Raw genomic sequence first — 19,262 nt, 5'->3', positions numbered from 1 at the left:
CCTCAAGTACCCAGGAATAGATATAACAAAAGATAGGCATGATGCATATGGAGAAAATCTCTGTTGTAAATGGAGATATGACATGTTCAAGGATTGGAAGACTCCATATTGTCAAGATTTCAATTCTGTGCAAACTTTTCTTTAGATTTATTACAATCTCAATTAAAACCCACAGGTGGATCTGTGTGTGTGTGGGTGTGTGTGTACATAACTTCCTAAGTCAATTCTAAATGTATAAGGATGTTCAAAGTTCCAAGGATTGTTACAATACTCTTGCTAAGAAAATCTTGAATATGTGGGAAACTATGCATATTGCTGATGGGATGATTCAATACTGTATGATATAAATTCTACCAAATTAATTTGTAAAGATACTGCATCCCAATAAAAATACCAACAAGATTTTTTAGTAGTACCTGATAATGCTATATCTAAAATTCATTTGAAAGAGAAAGTATGACATTAGCACCCCAAAAAATGTTTATTAGGGCAATGAGGGGCTTGCTTTGCCACTTGTCAAACCTTTTAGAAATTAAAATACTGTGGTGGTATTGGATAGACTAGAATATAGAGTCCCCCAAAAAAACTTGTGTATGATAAAGACAGCATTTAGAAAAGTATAGGCTTTGATGCTGGGACAAATGACATCCATTTTAAAAAGTTACAAATCATGCCATGTACAAAAATAGATTGTAATCTATTGTAATAGATTTTTTGGTATTAAAACCAAAAAAATGGAACTTCCCTGGTGGTAGAGTGGTTAGCAATCTGCCTGCCAATGCAGGAGACACGAGTTCAAGCCCTGGTCCAGGAAGATCCCACGTGCCGCGGAGCAGCTAAGCCCGTGAGCCACAACTACTGAGCCTGCGCTCTAGAGCCTGCGAGCCACAACTGCTGAGCTCGCAAGCCACAACTACTGAAGCCCGCGTGCCTAGAGCCTGTGCTCTGCAACAAGAGAAGCCACCGCAACGAGAAGCCTTGCGCACCGCAATGAAGAGTAGCCCCCGCTCACCGCAACTAGAGAAGGCCCGCGCACAGCAACAAAGACCCAACACAGCCAAAAGTAAATAAAATTAATTAATTAAAAAGAAAGACTATCAGTTTTATAGGTCTCTCTTTTTTTCAATAGGTCACTTATGTACAATGTTTAAGATTAAGACTCTCCCAGAATCATTGATTCATTACTTTTATGCACAAAAAGAAAATTTCATTTCATGACTCTTCTGACCAACAAAAGAAATGATTATTTATACATCCTCTAAAATTACATATATTAATTTGAATACTTTTACTCATCATGGTCAACTAGCACAAAAATCCTACAAAAATCCTTCACATATTAGTAAACTTTTGAAATCCAGATGGCTCACAAAAGGGTTTATGCAGACACCCTTTAAAGGATAATTTCATGATTACTACATATGGAAAAAATTTCAATTTAGTAGAATTTTTCCCTCCCCACTTTATCTAAAAAGTTTGTTCTGAATAGAAAAATTTGGCCATTTAAAATTCCGTCTTATGCACTTTCATCGTAAAGTGTAAAAATACCATTTGTTATTGGAATTATAAATTGAGAAGACCTGAACTTTCAAAGACTCAGGATTTCATTTGCTAGGTCTGAATCTGAAAGATCAGCACCTACAGAAAACTAAGGCAAAATAAATAAATGACAATAGATTTTCAGAAATCAAAATGGGGTTTAGAAAAGGTTTATAAAAATACAACTTTGTAATAGGAAAGGGCTGAAACAAGAGATAATACTAAAAATCCATAAAGGAAAAGGTTAAGTTTGACTATATCAAACTGGTTTGGTAGGGTATATGCTAGACCTTTTCAGTGCATTTTAATAGATACTGATGAAATACCTAATTTTGTTGTACATGATTTTTTTCCTAAGTTGCCTCATTTATGCATGTTTTTCTGCAACCAGCTTTTCTCATTTAAAAATGTTTTAGAGTTCTTCATACCCACATAAAGTTATCCCTTTCTTTTTAAATGTTGTACTATATTGTAAAGTATTATATACTATGGTTTATGTAATCAACCATTCCTTCTTTTATGTACATTTAGGTTACTTTCAATTTCTCCCTACAATGCAGCATATCTTTAAATGTGCTTCTTTGTATTTAGAAATAATTATTTCTCTAGATTGAATTCCCAGAAAAAAATTGCTGAGTCAAAAGGTATGCATGTTTAAAATTTTGATAGATACTGGTACTCTCCACACAAGCCGCACCAGTTTACACTTCACCATAATGTATGAGAGTACCACTTCCTACTACTACTTTCAACAGTGAGTAGTGTCAGTCTTTTAAATATCTGCTACTAATGTGGACAAAAAGAAGTTATTCATCTATAACTTGTGTAGTTATAAATAGTTGAATATCAATAACCAGAGAATGCTAAAAAACTAAATAAGAGAAATGTGTCATTTGCTTCCAGGTCAGTGCTGACAGTTGCTTGTGAACAGACTGAAGTTCTGCTTTTTGATCCTATATCTTCAAAGCACATAAAAACACTTTCTGAAGCTCATGAAGACTGTGTAAATAATATAAGGTTAGTATTGTAGTGAAAAAGTTAACTTTATTAATGTGACCCAAAATATTCTGTTTTGGAAGTTAATGAAAATTTATAATGCCTTGTCCAGCACTACTAGGTGATACACATTTGGAATTGTGGAACATAGCCCTTTAATTACAAAACTTACTGTTAACCATTTTGGATTGGAATCTTTCTGAAATGCATTTTCACTTCCATGTGATCTCACCTTTTCTCCTTGTGTATTAGGGTCATCATTATGAATCTCAGCCATGTATTATGATAGTCCTATAATGCTTTTGGGCACTCCCACTGCTTAGCCTCTGTCACCACCAGCCCCCAAATTCATACTATTGAGGGAAAAAAACACATATGCACAGAAAAACTTCTTTATAGCATTGTTGGAAGCTCCTTAAATTCTCAATAATGTGGGAAGTAGATAACAGTTGAATAGCTTGGTGGACTAATATGCAGTGATTAAAATGATGGTTACAGAGACTACATATCAGCATAGACAAATGCTTGCGATAGTACAGGTTAAAATCATAAAAATTATATAAATATGACATGATGCAGAAGAAAAAGATTAGAAGGAAATATTTTTAAATGATTACAGTGGATGTGTTAGAATGAATGGATTATGAGTAATTTTCTATTTTCTAAACTTTATATAATAAGATTATATGACTTTCATAATTACTTTTAATGTTCAAAAAATAATAATTTATGAGGAAATTACTTCTAGTCAAGGTGACATATTGAATTTTGATGTAACCTCTAGCTCCAAACATATAGAACAATAGATTAAATAGCACAAAAGATACAGCCAGGCTCTGAAACAACATAAACATCTTTGTGGCCATATGGCCAGACCGGAACACAGACACAAAGCTGTTACAGGGTTGAAACCATAAGCCCACTGGGTTTTCAGTCAGGCACTGACATATAGTAGTTTAGCTCCTGTCAGGAATCAAAAATGCTAAAAGTGTTTCATGTGAGGCAGGAACCAGAGCCAGAATTACTATATGAAGCCAGGGGTTTAGTTGGAATGAGGCTGAAAAAAGGAAAAAACTATTAATTACCTGGGGCTGTAGGTTTTAGATGATAAAGATACAGCCTCATGACCAGGAATTGAATGAAGCCATTGTTGAGTCGGTGACTGAAGGTATATATGTGATAGCTCCAATATTATCATGAAACTGGAGGCCTTAATGTCATTATGAGGCCTAGTAGTGGATTTGGTTCCAGAAATCCAAGTGGGGGCAACTATAAAACCATTAAATAGGAAGAAAGAGAAAAAATTTTTAAATCTTTCTTGCTCAAAATAAGCCTATATAACCAAAATTCCCAAACTCATGAAGACATCTAATATTAATATCATAACAAAACCAGCAACTAGAACAGGTATTTTCTCTGGATAAAATTAATTTTTTGGAGTAGTCCAACAAAGACTTTATTTTAAAAAATGAATTATTTTATTTTTTTTCGACTAGGTAATACATGCACGTGGTACAAAATTCAAAGGTACAAAAGGGTAAACAGTGAAAAGTAAGTCTATCTCCCACCTCTTTCCCCTAGCCACCCAGTTCCCCTCCCCAGAGGCAACCACTATTACCAGTTTCTTGCTATCCTTTCTGAGATAGTTCATGCATGTACTAGCATATGTACACACATATATAAACTTTTATATAAGTGGTAGCATTCTGCACATACTATTATATACGTTGGCTTTTTCACTTAATGACATATTTAAGATCATTCCATATTTGTACCCATGGGATGATTTTATTCTTTTTAACGACTGCATAGTATTCCATTGATTGGAAGAAACTTTAAAGCATTTTTAGTATGCTCAAAGAAATAAGGGATACTTCCCATTAATAGCTCAACATTATGAAAAAAAATAGGTTAATGTGGAAAAAAGCCAACTAGAACTTTTATAAATTAAAAGTATAGTTGGTATATTAAAAAACTTAATAAACGGGATAAACGTTACCCTTTGCACCACTGATGAGAGAATTAATGGGTTAGAAAATATTAGTAAAAATTTCACCCAGAGATTGATTGAGATGTATAATATCTCAGTTACAGAAGAAAGAAGTTGCAGAGATTGGAGGAGAACTAAAATTTGAAGGCACAATGGCTGAGAATTTTCAGCATTGAAGGACCTGAATCCTTGAATCAAAAGTAAACTCTGGAATCAAGTGGGTTAAACAAAGATAAAGCTACATCTAGACAGGTTGTGGTGAAATTCTAGAATATCAGATAAAGAGAAAATCTTAAAAGCCACCAAAGTTAGAGGCCAGATTACCTTCAGAGGTACGATAATTGAACTGACTGGTTTCTTATCAACAACAGTTGATGCTAGGAGACAAAGGAGTAATATCTTAAATACTGAGACAGAGTAATGTTTAATACCATTTCATATCCAGGTAAATTGTTATTCTAGAATAAAGAATTTTGATTCAGTGAAATTATAAATGTTAATTATTAATAGCAGAAAGATAATAATTTAGGATTTTTGTGGGGGAGGGTGCATTTAAAACAAAGTTAAAACGAAAACTCTAGATTAGCACTATCCAATACAATTATAATTTTAAATTAAAAATTGTCTAGTAGTCACATTAAAAAAAAGACATGAAATTAATTTTTAATAATATATTTTATTTACTCCAGTATGCCTAAAATGTTCTCATTTCAACATGCAGTCAGCATAAAAAATACTGAGATATTTTATTGATACTTTCATTTTCTCATGCTAAATCTTCAAAATCCAGTATATATGTTACACTTAGAGCACATCTCAATGCAGACTGGCCACATATTAAGGACTCATTAGCCACATGTAGCTAATGGCTACCAAACTGCACATTGTAGCTCTGGATGGTAACAACAAATAGGTTGTACGTGTGGGGAAATTTTGTTCAGTGGGAATGTATAACATTTAAGGTCCACATCATGTTCAAGAAGAGGACAGAAATATTAACTAATTTCACACTCTTTCAGAACAATCTATAATTAAGTATATATGATTAAAAAACAAAAATAATAAAACTATAGTTTATAGCTTCCAAACCAGCAAAGGTGGGTGGCAGAGAATATTGAAAACTTGATCAGTTCAGTAAAAGAAAGGAAAGCTTAAAAAAGTAAAAAAAAATAAGCAAAAGAAAGGAAGGATAAATAGAAAACAGGAAGTAGAAATAGTTCCAAATATATTAATAGTTCACAGTAAATATAAATGGATTGATCTTCTTTATTAAAAGGCACAGAGATAGCAATTTGAATAAAAAACAAAATCACGTATATACTCTTTATGGAGATACCAAAAATAAAACTACCCAGAAATGGGTAAAGAAAACTGATGTAGGTTATCGTTATTGGACAGACATAAGACCAAAGGTTTTTTTATTTATTTATTTATTGTTTTACGTCTTTATGGGAGTATATTTGCTTTACAATGGTGTGTTAGTTTCTGATTTATAACAAAGTGAATCAGTTATACATATACATATGTTCCCATATCTCTTCCCTCTTGCATCTCCCTCCCTCCCACCGTCCCTATCCCACCCCTCTAGGTGGTCACAAAGCACTGAGCTGATCTCCCTGTGCTATGCGGCTGCCTCCCACTAGCTATCTATTTTATGTTTGGTAGTGTATATATGTCCATGCCACTCTCTCACTTTGTCACAGCTTACCCTTCCCCCTCCCCATATCCTCAAGTCCATTCTCTAGTAGGTCTGTGTCTTTACTCCCATCTTACCCCTAGGTTCTTCATGACATTTTTTTTTCTTAGATTCCATATATATGTGTTAGCATATGGTATTTGTCTTTCTCTTTCTGACTTACTCCACTCTGTATGACAGACTGTAGGTCCATCCACCTCACTACAAATAACTCAATTTCGTTTCTTTTTATGGCTGAGTAATATTCCATTGTATATATGTGCCACATCTTCTTTATCCATTCATCTGATGATGGACACTTAGGTTGTTTCCATCTCCTGGCTATTGTAAATAGAGCTGAAATGAACATTTTGGTACATGACTCTTCTTGAATTATGGTTTTCTCAGGGTATATGCCCAGTAGTGGGATTGCTGGGTCATATGGTAGTTCTATTTGTAGTTTTTGAAGGAACCTCCATACTGTTCTCCATAGTGGCTGTACCAATTCACATTCCCACCAGCAGTGCAAGAATGTTCCCTTTTCTCCACACCCTCTCCAACATTTATTGTTTCTAGATTTTTTGATGATGGCCATTCTGACTGGTGTAGGATGATATCTCATTGTAGTTTTGATTTGCATTTCTCTAATGATTAATGATGTTGAGCATTCTTTCATGTGTTTGTATATCTGTATATCTTCTTTGGAGAAATGTCTATTTAGGTCTTCCGCCCATTTTTGGACTGGGTTTGTTTTTTTGTTATTGAGCTGCATGAGCTGCTTGTAAATGTTGGAGATTAATCCTTTGTCAGTTGCTTCATTTGCAAATATTTTCTCCCATTCTGAGGGTTGTCTTTTGGTCTTGTTTATGGTTTCCTTTGCTGTGCAAAAGCTTTTAAGTTTCATTAAGTCCCATTTGTTTATTTTTGTTTTTATTTCCATTTCTCTAGGAGGTGGGTCAAAAAGGATCTTGCTGTGATTTATGTCATAGAGTGTTCTGCCTGTGTTTTCCTCTAAGAGTTTGATAGTTTCTGACCTTACATTTAGGTCTTTAATCCTTTTTTTTTTTTCTGGTACGCGGACCTCTTACTGCTGTGGCCTCTCCCATTGCGGAGCACAGGCTCCAGACGCACAGCTTCAGTGGCCATGGCTCACGGGCCCAGCCACTCCGCGGCATGTGGGATCTTCCCACACCGGGGCACAAACCCGTGTCCCCTGCATCGGCAGGCAGACTCCCAACCACTGCGCCACCAGGGAAACCCTTTAATACATTTTGAGCTTATTTTTGTGTATGGTGTTAAGGAGTGTTCTAATCTCATACTTTTACATGTACCTGTCCAGTTTTCCCAGCACCACTTATTGAAGAGGCTGTACTTTCTCCACTGTACATTCCTGCCTCCTTTATCAAAGATAAGGTGACCATATGTGCATGGATTTATCTCTGGGCTTTCTATCCTGTTCCATTGATCTATATTTCTGTTTTTGTGCCAGTACCATACTGTCTTGATTACTGTAGCTTTGTAGTATAGTCTGAAGTCAGGCAGCCTGATTCCTCCAGCTCCATTTTCCATTCTCAAAGCCAAGATTGCTTTGGCTATTTGGGGTCTTTTGTGTTTCCATACAAATTGTGAAATTTTTTGTTCCAGTTCTGTGAAAAATGCCAGTGGTAATTTGATAGGGATTGCATTGAATCTGTAGATTGCTTTGGGTAGTAGAGTCATTTTCACAGTGTTGATTCTTCCAATCCAGGAACATGGTATATCTCTCCATCTATTTGTATCATCTTTAATTTCTTTCATCAGTGTCTTATAATTTTCTGCATACACGTCTTTTGTCTTCTTAGGTAGGTTTGTTCCTAGATATTTTATTCTTCTTGTTGCAGTGGTAAATGGGAGTGTTTTCTTGATTTCACTTTCAGATTTTTCATCATTAGTGTATAGGGATGCCAGCGATTTCTGTGCATTAATTTTGTATCCCGCTACTTTATCAAATTCATTGATTATCTCTAGTAGTTTTCTGGTAGCATCTTTAGGATTCTCTATGTATAGTATCATGTCATCTGCAAACAGTGACAGCTTTACTTCTTCTTTTCCGATTTGGATTCCTTTTATTTCCTTTTCTTCTCTCATTGCTGTGGCTAAAACTTCCAAAACTATGTTGAATAAGAGTGGTGGGAGTGGGCAACCTTGTCTTGTTCCTGATCTTAGTGGAAATACTTTCAGATTTTCACCATTGAGGATGATGTTGGCTGTGGGTTTGTCATATATGGCCTTTATTATGTTGAGGAAAGTTCCCTCTATGCCTACTTTCTGCAGGGTTTTTATCATAAATGGGTGTTGAATTTTGTCAGAAGCTTTCTTTGCATCTATTGAGATGATCATATGGTTTTTCTTCAGTTTGTTAATATGGTGTATCACGTTGAATGATTTGCGTATATTGAAGAATCCTTGCATTCCTGGAATAAACCCCACTTGATCATGGTGTATGATCCTTTTAATGTGCTGTTGGATTCTGTTTGCTAGTATTTTGTTGAGGATTTTTGCATCTATGTGCATCAGTGATATTGGCCTGTAGTTTTCTTTCTTTGTGACGTCCCTGTCTGGTTTTGGTATCAAGGTGATGGTGGCCTCGTAGAATGAGTTTGGGAGTGTTCCTCCCTCTGCTATATTTTGGAAGAGCTTGAGAAGGATTGGTGTTAGCTCTTCTCTAAATGTTTGATAGAATTCGCCTGTGAAGCCATCTGGTCCTGGGCTTTTGTTTGTTGGAATATTTTTAATCACAGTTTGAATTTCAGTGCTTGCGATTGGTCTGTTCATATTTTCTATTTCTTCCTGATTCAGTCTTGGCAGGTTGTGCATTTCTAAGAATTTGTCCATTTCTTCCAGGTTGTCCATTTTATTGGCATAGAGTTGCTTGTAGTAATCTCTCATGATCTTTTGTATTTCTGCAGTGTCAGTTGTTACTTCTCCTTTTTCATTTCTAATTCTATTGATTTGAGTCTTCTCCCTTTTTTTCTTGATGAGTCTGGCTAATGGTTTATCAATTTTGTTTAGCTTCTCAAAGAACCAGCTTTTAGTTTTATTGATCTTTGCTATCGTTTCCTTCATTTCCTTTTCATTTATTTCTGATCTGATTTTTATGATTTCTTTCCTTCTGCTAACTTTGGGGTTTTCTTGTTCTTCTTTATCTAATTGCTTTAGGTGCAACGTTAGGTTGTTTATTCGAGATGTTTCCTGTTTCTTAAAGTAGGATTGTATTGCTATAAACTTCCCTCTTAGAACTGCTTTTGCTGCATCCCATAGGTTTTGGGTCGTCGTGTGTCCATTGTCATTTGTTTCTAGGTATTTTTTGATTTCCTCTTTGATTTCTTCAGTGATCACTTCGTTATTAAGTAGTGTATTGTTTAGCCTCCATGTGTTTGTATTCTTTACAGATCTTTTCCTGTAATTGATATCTAGTCTCATGGTGTTGTGGTCGGAAAAGATACTTGATACAATTTCAGTTTTCTTAAATTTACCAAGGCTTGATTTGTGACCCAAGATATGATCTATCCTGGAGAATGTTCCATGAGCACTTGAGAAAAATGTGTATTCAGTTGTTTTTGGATGGAATGTCCTATAAATATCAATCAAGTCCATATTGTTTAATGTATCATTTAAAGCTTGTGTTTCCTTATTTTCATTTTGGATGATCTGTCCATTGGTGAAAGTGGGGTGTTAAAGTCCCCTACTACGAATGTGTTACTGTCGATTTCCCCTTTTATGGCTGTTAGTATTTGCCTTATGTATTGAGGTGCTCCTATGTTGGGTGCATAAATATTTACAATTGTTATATCTTCTTCTTGGATCGATCCCTTGATCATTATGTAGTGTCCTTCTTTGTCTCTTCTAATAGTCTTTATTTTAAAGTCTATTTTGTCTGATATGAGAATTGCTACTCCAGCTTGCTTTTGGTTTCCATTTGCATGAAATACCTTTTTCCATCCCCTCACTTTCAGTCTGTATGTGTCTCTAGGTCTGAAGTGGGTCTCAGGTAGACAGCATATATATGGGTCTTGTTTTTGTATCCATTCAGCCAGTCTGTGTCTTTTGGTGGGAGCATTTAATCCATTTACAGTTAAGGTAATTATCGATACGTATGTTCCTATTTCCATTTTCTTAATTGTTTTGGGTTTGTTATTGTAGATCTTTTCCTTCTCTTGTGTTTCTTGCCTAGAGAAGGTCCTTTAGCATTTGTTGTAAAGCTGGTTTGGTGGTGCTGAACTCTCTCAGCTTTTGCTTGTCTGTGAAGGTTTTAATTTCTCCATCAAATCTGAATGAGATCCTTGCTGGGGAGAGTAATCTTGGTTGTAGGTTTTTCTCCTTCATCACTTTCAATATGTCCTGCCAGTCCCTTCTGGCTTGCAGAGTTTCTGCTGAAAGATCAGCCGTTAACCTTATGGGGATTCCCTTGTGTGTTATTTATTGTTTTTCCCTTGCTGTTGTTTATATGTTTTCTTTGTATTTAATTTTTGACAGTTTGATTAATATGTGTCTTGGCATGTTTCTTCTTGGATTTATCCTTTATGGGACTCTCTGTGCTTCCTGGACTTGATTAACTATTTCCTTTCCCATATTAGGGAAGTTTTCAACTATAATCTCTTCAAATATTTTCTCAGTCCCTTTCTTTTTCTCTTCTTCTTCTGGAACCCCTATAATTCGAATGTTGGTGCATATAATGTTGTCCCAGAGGTCTCTGCAACTGTCCTGAGTTCTTGTCATTCTTTTATCTTTATTCTGCTCTGCAGTAGTTATTTCCACTATTTTATCTTCCAGGTCACTTATCTGTTCTTCTGCCTCAGTTATTCTGCTATTGATCCCTTCTAGAGTATTTTTAATTTCATTTATTGTGTTGTTCATCGTTGCTTGTTTCATCTTTAGTTCTTCCAGGTCCTTGTTAAATGTTTCTTGCATTTTCTCTATTTTATTTCCTTTGGATCATCTTTACTATCATTATTCTGAATCCTTTTTCAGGTAGACTACCAATTTCCTCTTCATTTGTTCCGTCTGGTGAGTTTTTATCTTGCTCCTTCATCTGCTGTGTGTTTTTCTGTCTTCTCATTTTGCTTATCTTACTGTGTTTGGGGTCTCCTTTTTGCAGGCTGCAGGTTCGTAGTTCCCGTTGTTTGTGGTGTCTGTCCCCAGTGGCTAAAGTTGGTTCAGTGGGTTGTGTAGGCTTCCTGGGGCAGGGGACTAGTGCCTTTGTTCTGGTGGATGAGGCTGGATCTTGTCTTTCTGGTGGGCAGGTCCACGTCTGGTGGTGTGCTTTGGGGTGTCTGTGGACTTATTATTATTTTAGGCAGCCTCTCTGCTAATGGGTGTGGTTGTGTTTCTGTCTTGCTAGTTGTTTGGCATAGGGTGTCCAGCACTGTAGCTTGCTGGTCGTTGAGTGAAGCTGGGTGTTGGTGTTGAGATGGAGATCTCTGGGACATTTTCGCCGTTTGACATTACGTGGTGCTGGGAGGTCTCTTGTGGGCCAGTGTCCTGAAGTTGGCTGTCCCACCTCAGAGGCACAGCACTGACTACTGGCTGCAGTACCAAGAGCCTTTCATCCACACAGCTCAGAATAAAAGGGAGAAAAAGTAGAAGGAAAGAGGATAAAAGAAAATAAAGTAAGATAAAATAGTTATTAAAATAAAAAATAATTATTAAGAAAAAAAATTTTTTTTAAAGTAAAAAAAAAAAAAGCGGATGGATAGAACCCTAGGACAAATGGTGAAAGCAAAGCTATACAGACAAAATCTCACACAGAAGCATACACATACACACAAAAAGAGGAAAAGGAGAAAAAATAATAAATCTTGCTCTCAGAGTCCACCTCCTCAATTTGGGATGGTTCGTTGTCTATTCAGGTATTCCACAGATGCAGTGTACATCAAGTTGATTGTGGAGATTTAATCTGCTCCTGAGGCTGCTGGGAGAGATTTCCCTTTCTCTTCTTTGTTCGCAAAGCTCCCGGGGTTCAGGTTTGGATTTGGCCCCGCCTCTGTGTGTAGGTCGCCTGAGGGCGTCTGTTCTTTGCTCAGACAGGACGGGGTTAAAGGAGCCGCTGATTCGGGGGGCTCTGGCTCACTCAGGCCGGGGGGAGGGAGGGGTACGGAGTGCGGAGCGAGCCTGAGGAGGCAGAGGCCGGCGTGGCATTGCACCAGCCTGAGGCGCGCCGTGCGTTCTCCCGGGGAAGTTGTCCCTGGATCCTGGGCCCCTGGCAGAGGCGGGCTGCACAGGCTCCCCGGAAGGGAGGTGTGGATAGTGACCTGTGCTCGCACACAGGGTTCTTGGTGGCGGCAGCAGCAGCCTTAGCGTCTCATGCCCGTCTCTGGGGTCCGCAGTGTTAGCCGCGGCTCGCGCCTGTCTCTGGAGCTCCTTTAAGCAGCGCTCTTAATCCCCTCTCCTCGCGTACCAGGAAACAAAGAGGGAAGAAAAAGTCTCTTGCCTCTTTGGCAGCTCCATACTTTTCCTCGTACTCTGTCCCGGCTAGCCGTGGTGCACTAACTCCCTGCAGGCTGTGTTCACGCCGCCATCCCCAGTCCTCTCCCTGCGCTCCAACCGAAGCCCGAGCCTCAGCTCCCAGCCCCGCCCGCCCGCCCCGGTGGGTGAGCAGACAAGCGTCTCGGGCTGGTGAGTGCTGATCGGCACCGATCCTCTGTGCGGGAATCTCTCTGCTTTCCTTTCCGCACCCCTGTTGTTGTGCTGTCCTCCGTGGCTCCGAAGCTTCCCCGCTCCGACACCCGCAGTGTCCGCCCACGAAGGGCCTTCCTAGTGTGTGGAAACCTTTCCTCCTTCACAGCTCCCTCCCACTGGTGCAGGTCCCGTCCCTATTCTTTTGTCTCTGTATATTCTTTTCTCTTTTGACCTACCCAGGTATGTGGGGAGTTTCTTGCCTTTTGGGAGGTCTGAGGTCTTCTGCCAGTGTTCAGTAGGTGTTCTGTAGGAGTTGTTACACGTGTAGATGTATTCCTGATGTATCTGTGGGGAGGAAGGTGATCTCTGCGTCTTACTCTTACGCCATCTTCCCTGACTTCTCCAGACCAAAGGTTTTAATAAGGAAAGTGCAACAGTAAATATTAATAAAAAGAAAAATTCACCAAGAAGATATCATAATCATGAGCTTGTATACAACTTCAAATTAAGAAAGCAAAAACAATAATAATGAATTACATGTCTATAATCATATTAAGAGATTTTAATACAGTTCTGTCCAAAACTGGTAAATCAAGCAGATAAAAATTAGGTTGTAGAAGATTGTAAATACCTTGAACAACCTTTCTACTAAAAATAGAAATGCTGGATAAAGTTTTTTTTAATATTTTTTTAAATGTAGAGTTGAACTGATAAGAAAGAAAGGAAGCCTAGGGCCAAAAATGAAGCAGGAATGCAAAGAAGTAAACACGTACTCAGCTGGCTTTTTACCCTGAAGGCATCTGCCAAATGCCTGTGACTCTTGAGTTTCTGTTTTGACAGGTGTGAGGAGTACAAAGGACAGGAGAGTTAATTCTACGTCCAGTTCAAGGTGAGGAGTCTAATAGAAAACTCTGCATAAGGCTGGGGACTGCAAAGGGCTACAATTTCAGCATAAAGGTGATCTAGAAATAAACCACCTTGTTCATCTAGACTGTGGCATTGGGTAGAGGGATATCAGAAAATCTCTGAATTTCTAACCACAAGCCAGCCTTCATGCAGCCTTCACACTGCGATATGGTCCAAAACCCTCCAGCCAGCAATTTTAAACTGGATCCAGCTTGGCAGGGCTGTCAGGTACCTGCAAAAAGAAACACAAATCTTCTCTGAAGGAGCAAACTAAGTATTATAAAGAAGTCAGTTCTTCCCAAATTAATCTATGAATTTAGTGCAGTTTTAATCAAAATCCCAACAGAATGTTTTTTTTTTTCTTAACTTGATTTAAAAGTTCATATTGAACAGCAAAGTGGCAAGAATGTCTGAGAAAAGTTTGAGGAAGACTGAGATTGTAGGAGTATTCACCCCTCCAGATATCAGACGTTGTCTTAGGACAGGGATAGATTAAGTGACCTATGGAATGGAATAGAACTTCCAGAAACAGACCCATGCATATATGAAAATTTTATATATGACAGCAGGGGCATTATAAACCAGTGGGGGAAAATGGAAAAGAGAATTTGTTATATGTATGAAAAAAGAAAATGAAATTAGATTTCTATCTCATACCATAACTAAAAATAACTGCCAGTTAAAGACCTAATTATGAAAGCAAACCTTTTTAGAAGAAATATAGAATATTTATGTTCTAAGTACGAGAAAGGATTCTTTTTAAGACACAAAAAGTATAAACCATTGAGGACTGATAAATTCAACTGCATTAAAATTTAAAACTTCATTATAACCAAAGACATAACAGTGTGAGAAGGTAAGCTATAAGCTGGTGCGAGAAGATATTTTCAATGTACATAGCCAAAAAAAGGATTAGTGGGCTTCCCTGGTGGCGCAGTGGTTGAGAGTCCGCCTGCCGATGCAGGGTAGACGGGTTCATGCCCCGGTCCGGGAAGGTCCCACATGCCGCGGAGCGGCTGGGCCCGTGGGCCATGGCCGCTGAGCCTGCGCGTCCAGAGCCTGTGCTCCGCAACGGGAGAGGCCACAACAGTGAGAGGCCCGCGTACCGCAAAAAAAAAAAAAAAAAAGGATTAGTATCCAGAATATATGAAACAATTACCTTAGAGCAAAATAGGCAGAGACTCGCATAAGAGAAAATAAAATGAGCAATAAATATGGAAAGATTTTCAAGCTTACTAGTTATGGAAATGCAAATAAAGATAACAATGAAGAAATATCAAATATTGACAAAGATGCTGAGAAATAGAAAATTCTTAGACATTATTGATGGAATATAAATTGGTAAAATTATTTTGAGCAATTTAGCAATATCTGGTAAAATTGAAGATCGATTGTTTAAAAGAAATTAAAGCACATGTGAACAAGGAAACGTGTAAAGAAGGTTCATTACAGCATCGTTAGTAATAGAAGTTGAAAACAAATCTCCATCAAGAGGAAGATAAGGGACTTCCCTGGCGGTCCAGTGGTTAAGACTTCGCCTTCCAAGGCAGGGGGTGCAGGTTCAATCCCTGGTTGGGGAGCTAAGATCCCACATGCCTCGTGGCCAAAAAAACAAAACATAAAAGGAAGATAAATGAATTGTATACTCATACGATGGAATACTATACGTCAGTTAAAATAAATGAACTAGAAGCATCAGCATCTGAGATATATCAGAACTAAAATGTCGAGCCAGAAAAGCAAATTGTAGAATGAGCTGTACAGTGTGATACCATTTATATAAAGTTTAAAAATAAACATAAACTTGATGAAGGCATGTATTTGTTTGTTCTCTGCTCTATCCCTAGCACCTAGAACTGTGCCACATAGTGGGTGCTCATTAAATATTTACAGAATAAGTTGAATGCAAAACCAAACTGTAAATTACTTATGGATACATACTTATGAATTCATAGTATTAAAAACTTGTAAGGGGAGTGACAAACAACAAATTTTGGATAGTGGTTCCCTCTGGAGAGGGAGGGAGGGGAATGGGATTGGGGAGGGATATACAGGGGTCTTCAATTGTGTTTGTAATGTTCAAAAAATCTGAAATATAACCAAATGTTAAAATTTGATAAAGCTGGGTGGTGGGTATCACAGATGTTTGTTATATTCTTCAAAATTTTCTTTATGTTTCTAATATTTTACAATTTTAAAATTTCTTATCTCAAGAAGAAAAGACATGTCAAGTTGTTTGCCCCTACTCAAAATGACCTCTGACTAATTTGCTATTAGAATTTGTGTTCTTTTTCAATGTCAGTTCTCATTTGATGCTATCAATGTGACTGCCCTAGAACCCCACACCTACAAATTTGAATTTGCTTCTTATCTGTTAGAAAAACAGATTTTGAAGCTATTTAGAAGTACATATCACTTAAGTGTTTTGAGTAAGGATCTGAAAGGTCCTCTGGCATGAGCTTAATTGTGTATTACTTATTAATTTTTTGAGTGCTTACCATGTGCCAAACCTTTTGTGAAGTACTTTTGATACATTATATTGTTTAATCCTCACAGTATCCTGATGTGAGACAGATATTGTACTCATTTTAAGGAATGAAGAAACTGCAACTCAGATAAAGAGATTTCCCCGGGGTCTTTTTATAGGAAGTGGTAGAGCTGGAATTCATACTCAGTTCCATTAGACCACCTCACTGTACTGTTCAGAGATATGGACATGCATTTCCTGGTTTGGTTCTAGATAGTCATTTTCCACATACTTAGTAATGTCTTCTAGTTCATTTCTTAGTTTTGAGGTTTGCTTATATTGTAAAATAAAAATATTGATAGTTGTGGAGAGTATTTTCTGTTGCTTCAAATGAAAGTAAGGGAAAAAATATGTAATTTAAATTCTTAAGCCCAATATATAGCCTTACTTCTCATTCATGAAGGTTTAAGAGTTTAAGAGTCCATTTAATAATCAAGGTCCCCCAGTTATGAGGTTAGAGGGGGAACTGAGGTTATCCTAAGAATATTTACTTAGTGATATGGCAGTTAAAAAATTAGTACCCATTTAAATATTCCAGGATCTGCTTTTCCCTCCCACTGTCTTTGTTGGTCTTTTCCTGATTGTTATATTTCAAACAATATAATGTAGGTGCAGTGCTTATCATGGGGAACATGAAATTTCTGATCTTGTAAAGGATGTAAAATTTTGCAAGGCCTTGAGAGTGATGTTAGAGAACTGGTCAAAATCATTGGCAAATGAGGATCTGATAGAGTGAGACTAGTTATCAATTAGAGAAAAGAGAACGACAGAAATGATGACATGATAGAAACTTCAAAGAATTATGTGAATATCCCACAGGACTAAGGAAAGGCCTTTGGGAAAATTGATAAAGACCTTGAATGTTATACAGAAATGGCCCTCTTTTTATTATAGTACAAAATTCAGATATGAAGTAAGGATGTCATATTCTGCTTCATAATTTCATTGGAAAGATTATGCAAAAAATCCAAACATTTAATTTATTCTTCTAAGAATTTGCATATAGTTAAATTTTAAAAGGCCTTTTTTGATGATTTTTAGTTGGTTTTTTAAAAAATATACAACACTTCCTTTCCCTTGTACGATGAAATGTTGGTACCTGTTTTAAGAAAATTCAATTTCAGTTGCTGTTATCCTTTACCAATCATCCTCTGATAATGAAGACCTCAATTTATCCAGAGCTGTCATATACTGGAGTTTAATGGAGACATATGGAAAAGTTCTGTAATTCAGAAACTCATAGATTTCAATGTGTGTGGAGTGTCTCTTGTTTATTAGAGACCATGTAGTTAAAAATACTTTATAATTATTAACTTATTAGGTAGACTAAGTTTTAATTTGAGAGGATTGGGCCAGATCTCCAAGACTTATCTACCACTTTACACTTTCCGTGTCTACTTACTTTGGGATAAGAATTGTTGAGGGTGCTTTAACTGGTCTCCTAGTCTACATTCTTAATTTTCTATAATTTATCTACTCTCTTTACCAATGATTCTCCAGTACCAAAATTTTTAACAGGTAATACTTTGAGGGAAAAATGAGAAAACTAAAGTCTAAGTATTGAATTTTTCATTAAACTTATTCAATTAAAAATTATTAACTTTTGTTCCATGATTTTCTGCATTACTGATATTAAAATATCCATGCAACAATAGTAATTTTTTTCAGTGGCCTTACTGACAAAAATTTTTAAACCAATCCCTCTATTTTATTTTTTATGAATATAGTTTTGGAACCTAGCCAGCTCAGAGATCCTTCTGAAAGTCTTAACCAATCATGTCACTTTCTTGCTTAAAACCCTTCAAGGTGGACCACTGCGGCCTACAGCAATATAATCCCACTGGGGTTTTGAATCCATATGTGCATTATTTTCTGTACGAAATAAAATAGCTTAGTGTTTTTTCCCCTAAATTTTTCAAATATATAAAGATGCTTCTATGATGATGATCAATTTATTTTAAAAGTCTGACTTGACTTTCCAGTAGCCTTTGTTATTTTGTATTTTTTTAAATCGTATAATTCCTGTCAAGTGTGGAAGTCATTGAAATACTTTTACTTTTAAAAGCCTCATCAGTAAAGGTAAAACTATAAGGAGAAAAAATGGATTTGACAATATAATAATTAAATTTTTGATATGGTAAGAAAACATGTGAACCACGTTTAAAGATAGAAATATATGGAAAACATATTCAACATACTGTATTTGAAAAACTGAAGAATATTAGTAATATTTTGTAACTCAATAATAAAACTAATATTGCAAGAGGAAAATCAGCAAGGAACATGAATAGCAATTCCCTAAAGAAATATAATCTTCCAATTAACATGAAAAAAGTTCAACTTTACTAAAAATAAGTTTCAACCTAAAACAAGACGATATTTTTTTCCTAGCACTTAGCACAGGTATTAAAAAATACCTCTGTGGGAAGGGTTTGGAGAAGCAGACACTCTCATAACCGCTGGTAGAACTAGATATTGGTATGTTCTTTTGAGGACAATTTGTCTATATGTATCAAAAGCCTTACCTTTAAAAAAAAATCCCTTTTTACTTAACAATACATTTTTCTGGAAATGTATTTAGAAAAATAACTAGGAATGTGATTAATATTTAGCTGTTAGCATATTCATCATTGTGTTTTGAATAGTAATAAATTGGCAGCAATCTAAACATCCAAAAATTGCAAATTAGTTTAAAACAGAAAAGATTATGGTTCACTCATACGGTGAATGCTATTCAGCCATTAAGAATTATTTTGTCAATAAATCTTTAATGACATGGCAAAATAGTTATGAAATAATATTAGGCTTGAAATACATGAATTAGGCTAAATATCAATTACAGTGGTTATTTTTGGTGTTGGATTTTTTTCCATTTAAAAAAATATTTTCAATGGGCATGTATTTATAATTAAGAAATAGTTATTGGGAATCACTATAGAATAATACCATGATGTATTCTCTACTTGTCTCTA

General features: G+C 36.4%; 1 protein-coding gene across 2 annotated transcripts in view; it reads left to right on the top strand.

Annotated features, from left to right (window-relative positions):
• Positions 1 to 19,262, top strand: part of DCAF10 (DDB1 and CUL4 associated factor 10) — a 55,010-nt gene that overhangs the window by 11,710 nt on the left and 24,038 nt on the right. Inside the window, exon 2 of one of the 2 annotated variants that reach the window (XM_030884289.2) lies at positions 2,443 to 2,556. The exons of the other annotated variant lie outside the window; for it this stretch is intronic. Within the exon in view, the coding sequence (XP_030740149.1) occupies positions 2,443 to 2,556 (114 nt within the window). The remainder of the gene's footprint in view (positions 1 to 2,442; positions 2,557 to 19,262) is intronic. 2 annotated transcript variants of the gene reach the window in all.

The sequence above is a fragment of the Globicephala melas genome, chromosome 6 (assembly GCF_963455315.2).
Source record: "Globicephala melas chromosome 6, mGloMel1.2, whole genome shotgun sequence".
NCBI lineage: Eukaryota > Metazoa > Chordata > Mammalia > Artiodactyla > Delphinidae > Globicephala > Globicephala melas.
The sequence above is the reverse complement of the archived record's forward strand: the minus strand, read 5'-3'. Positions and strand labels throughout refer to the sequence as shown.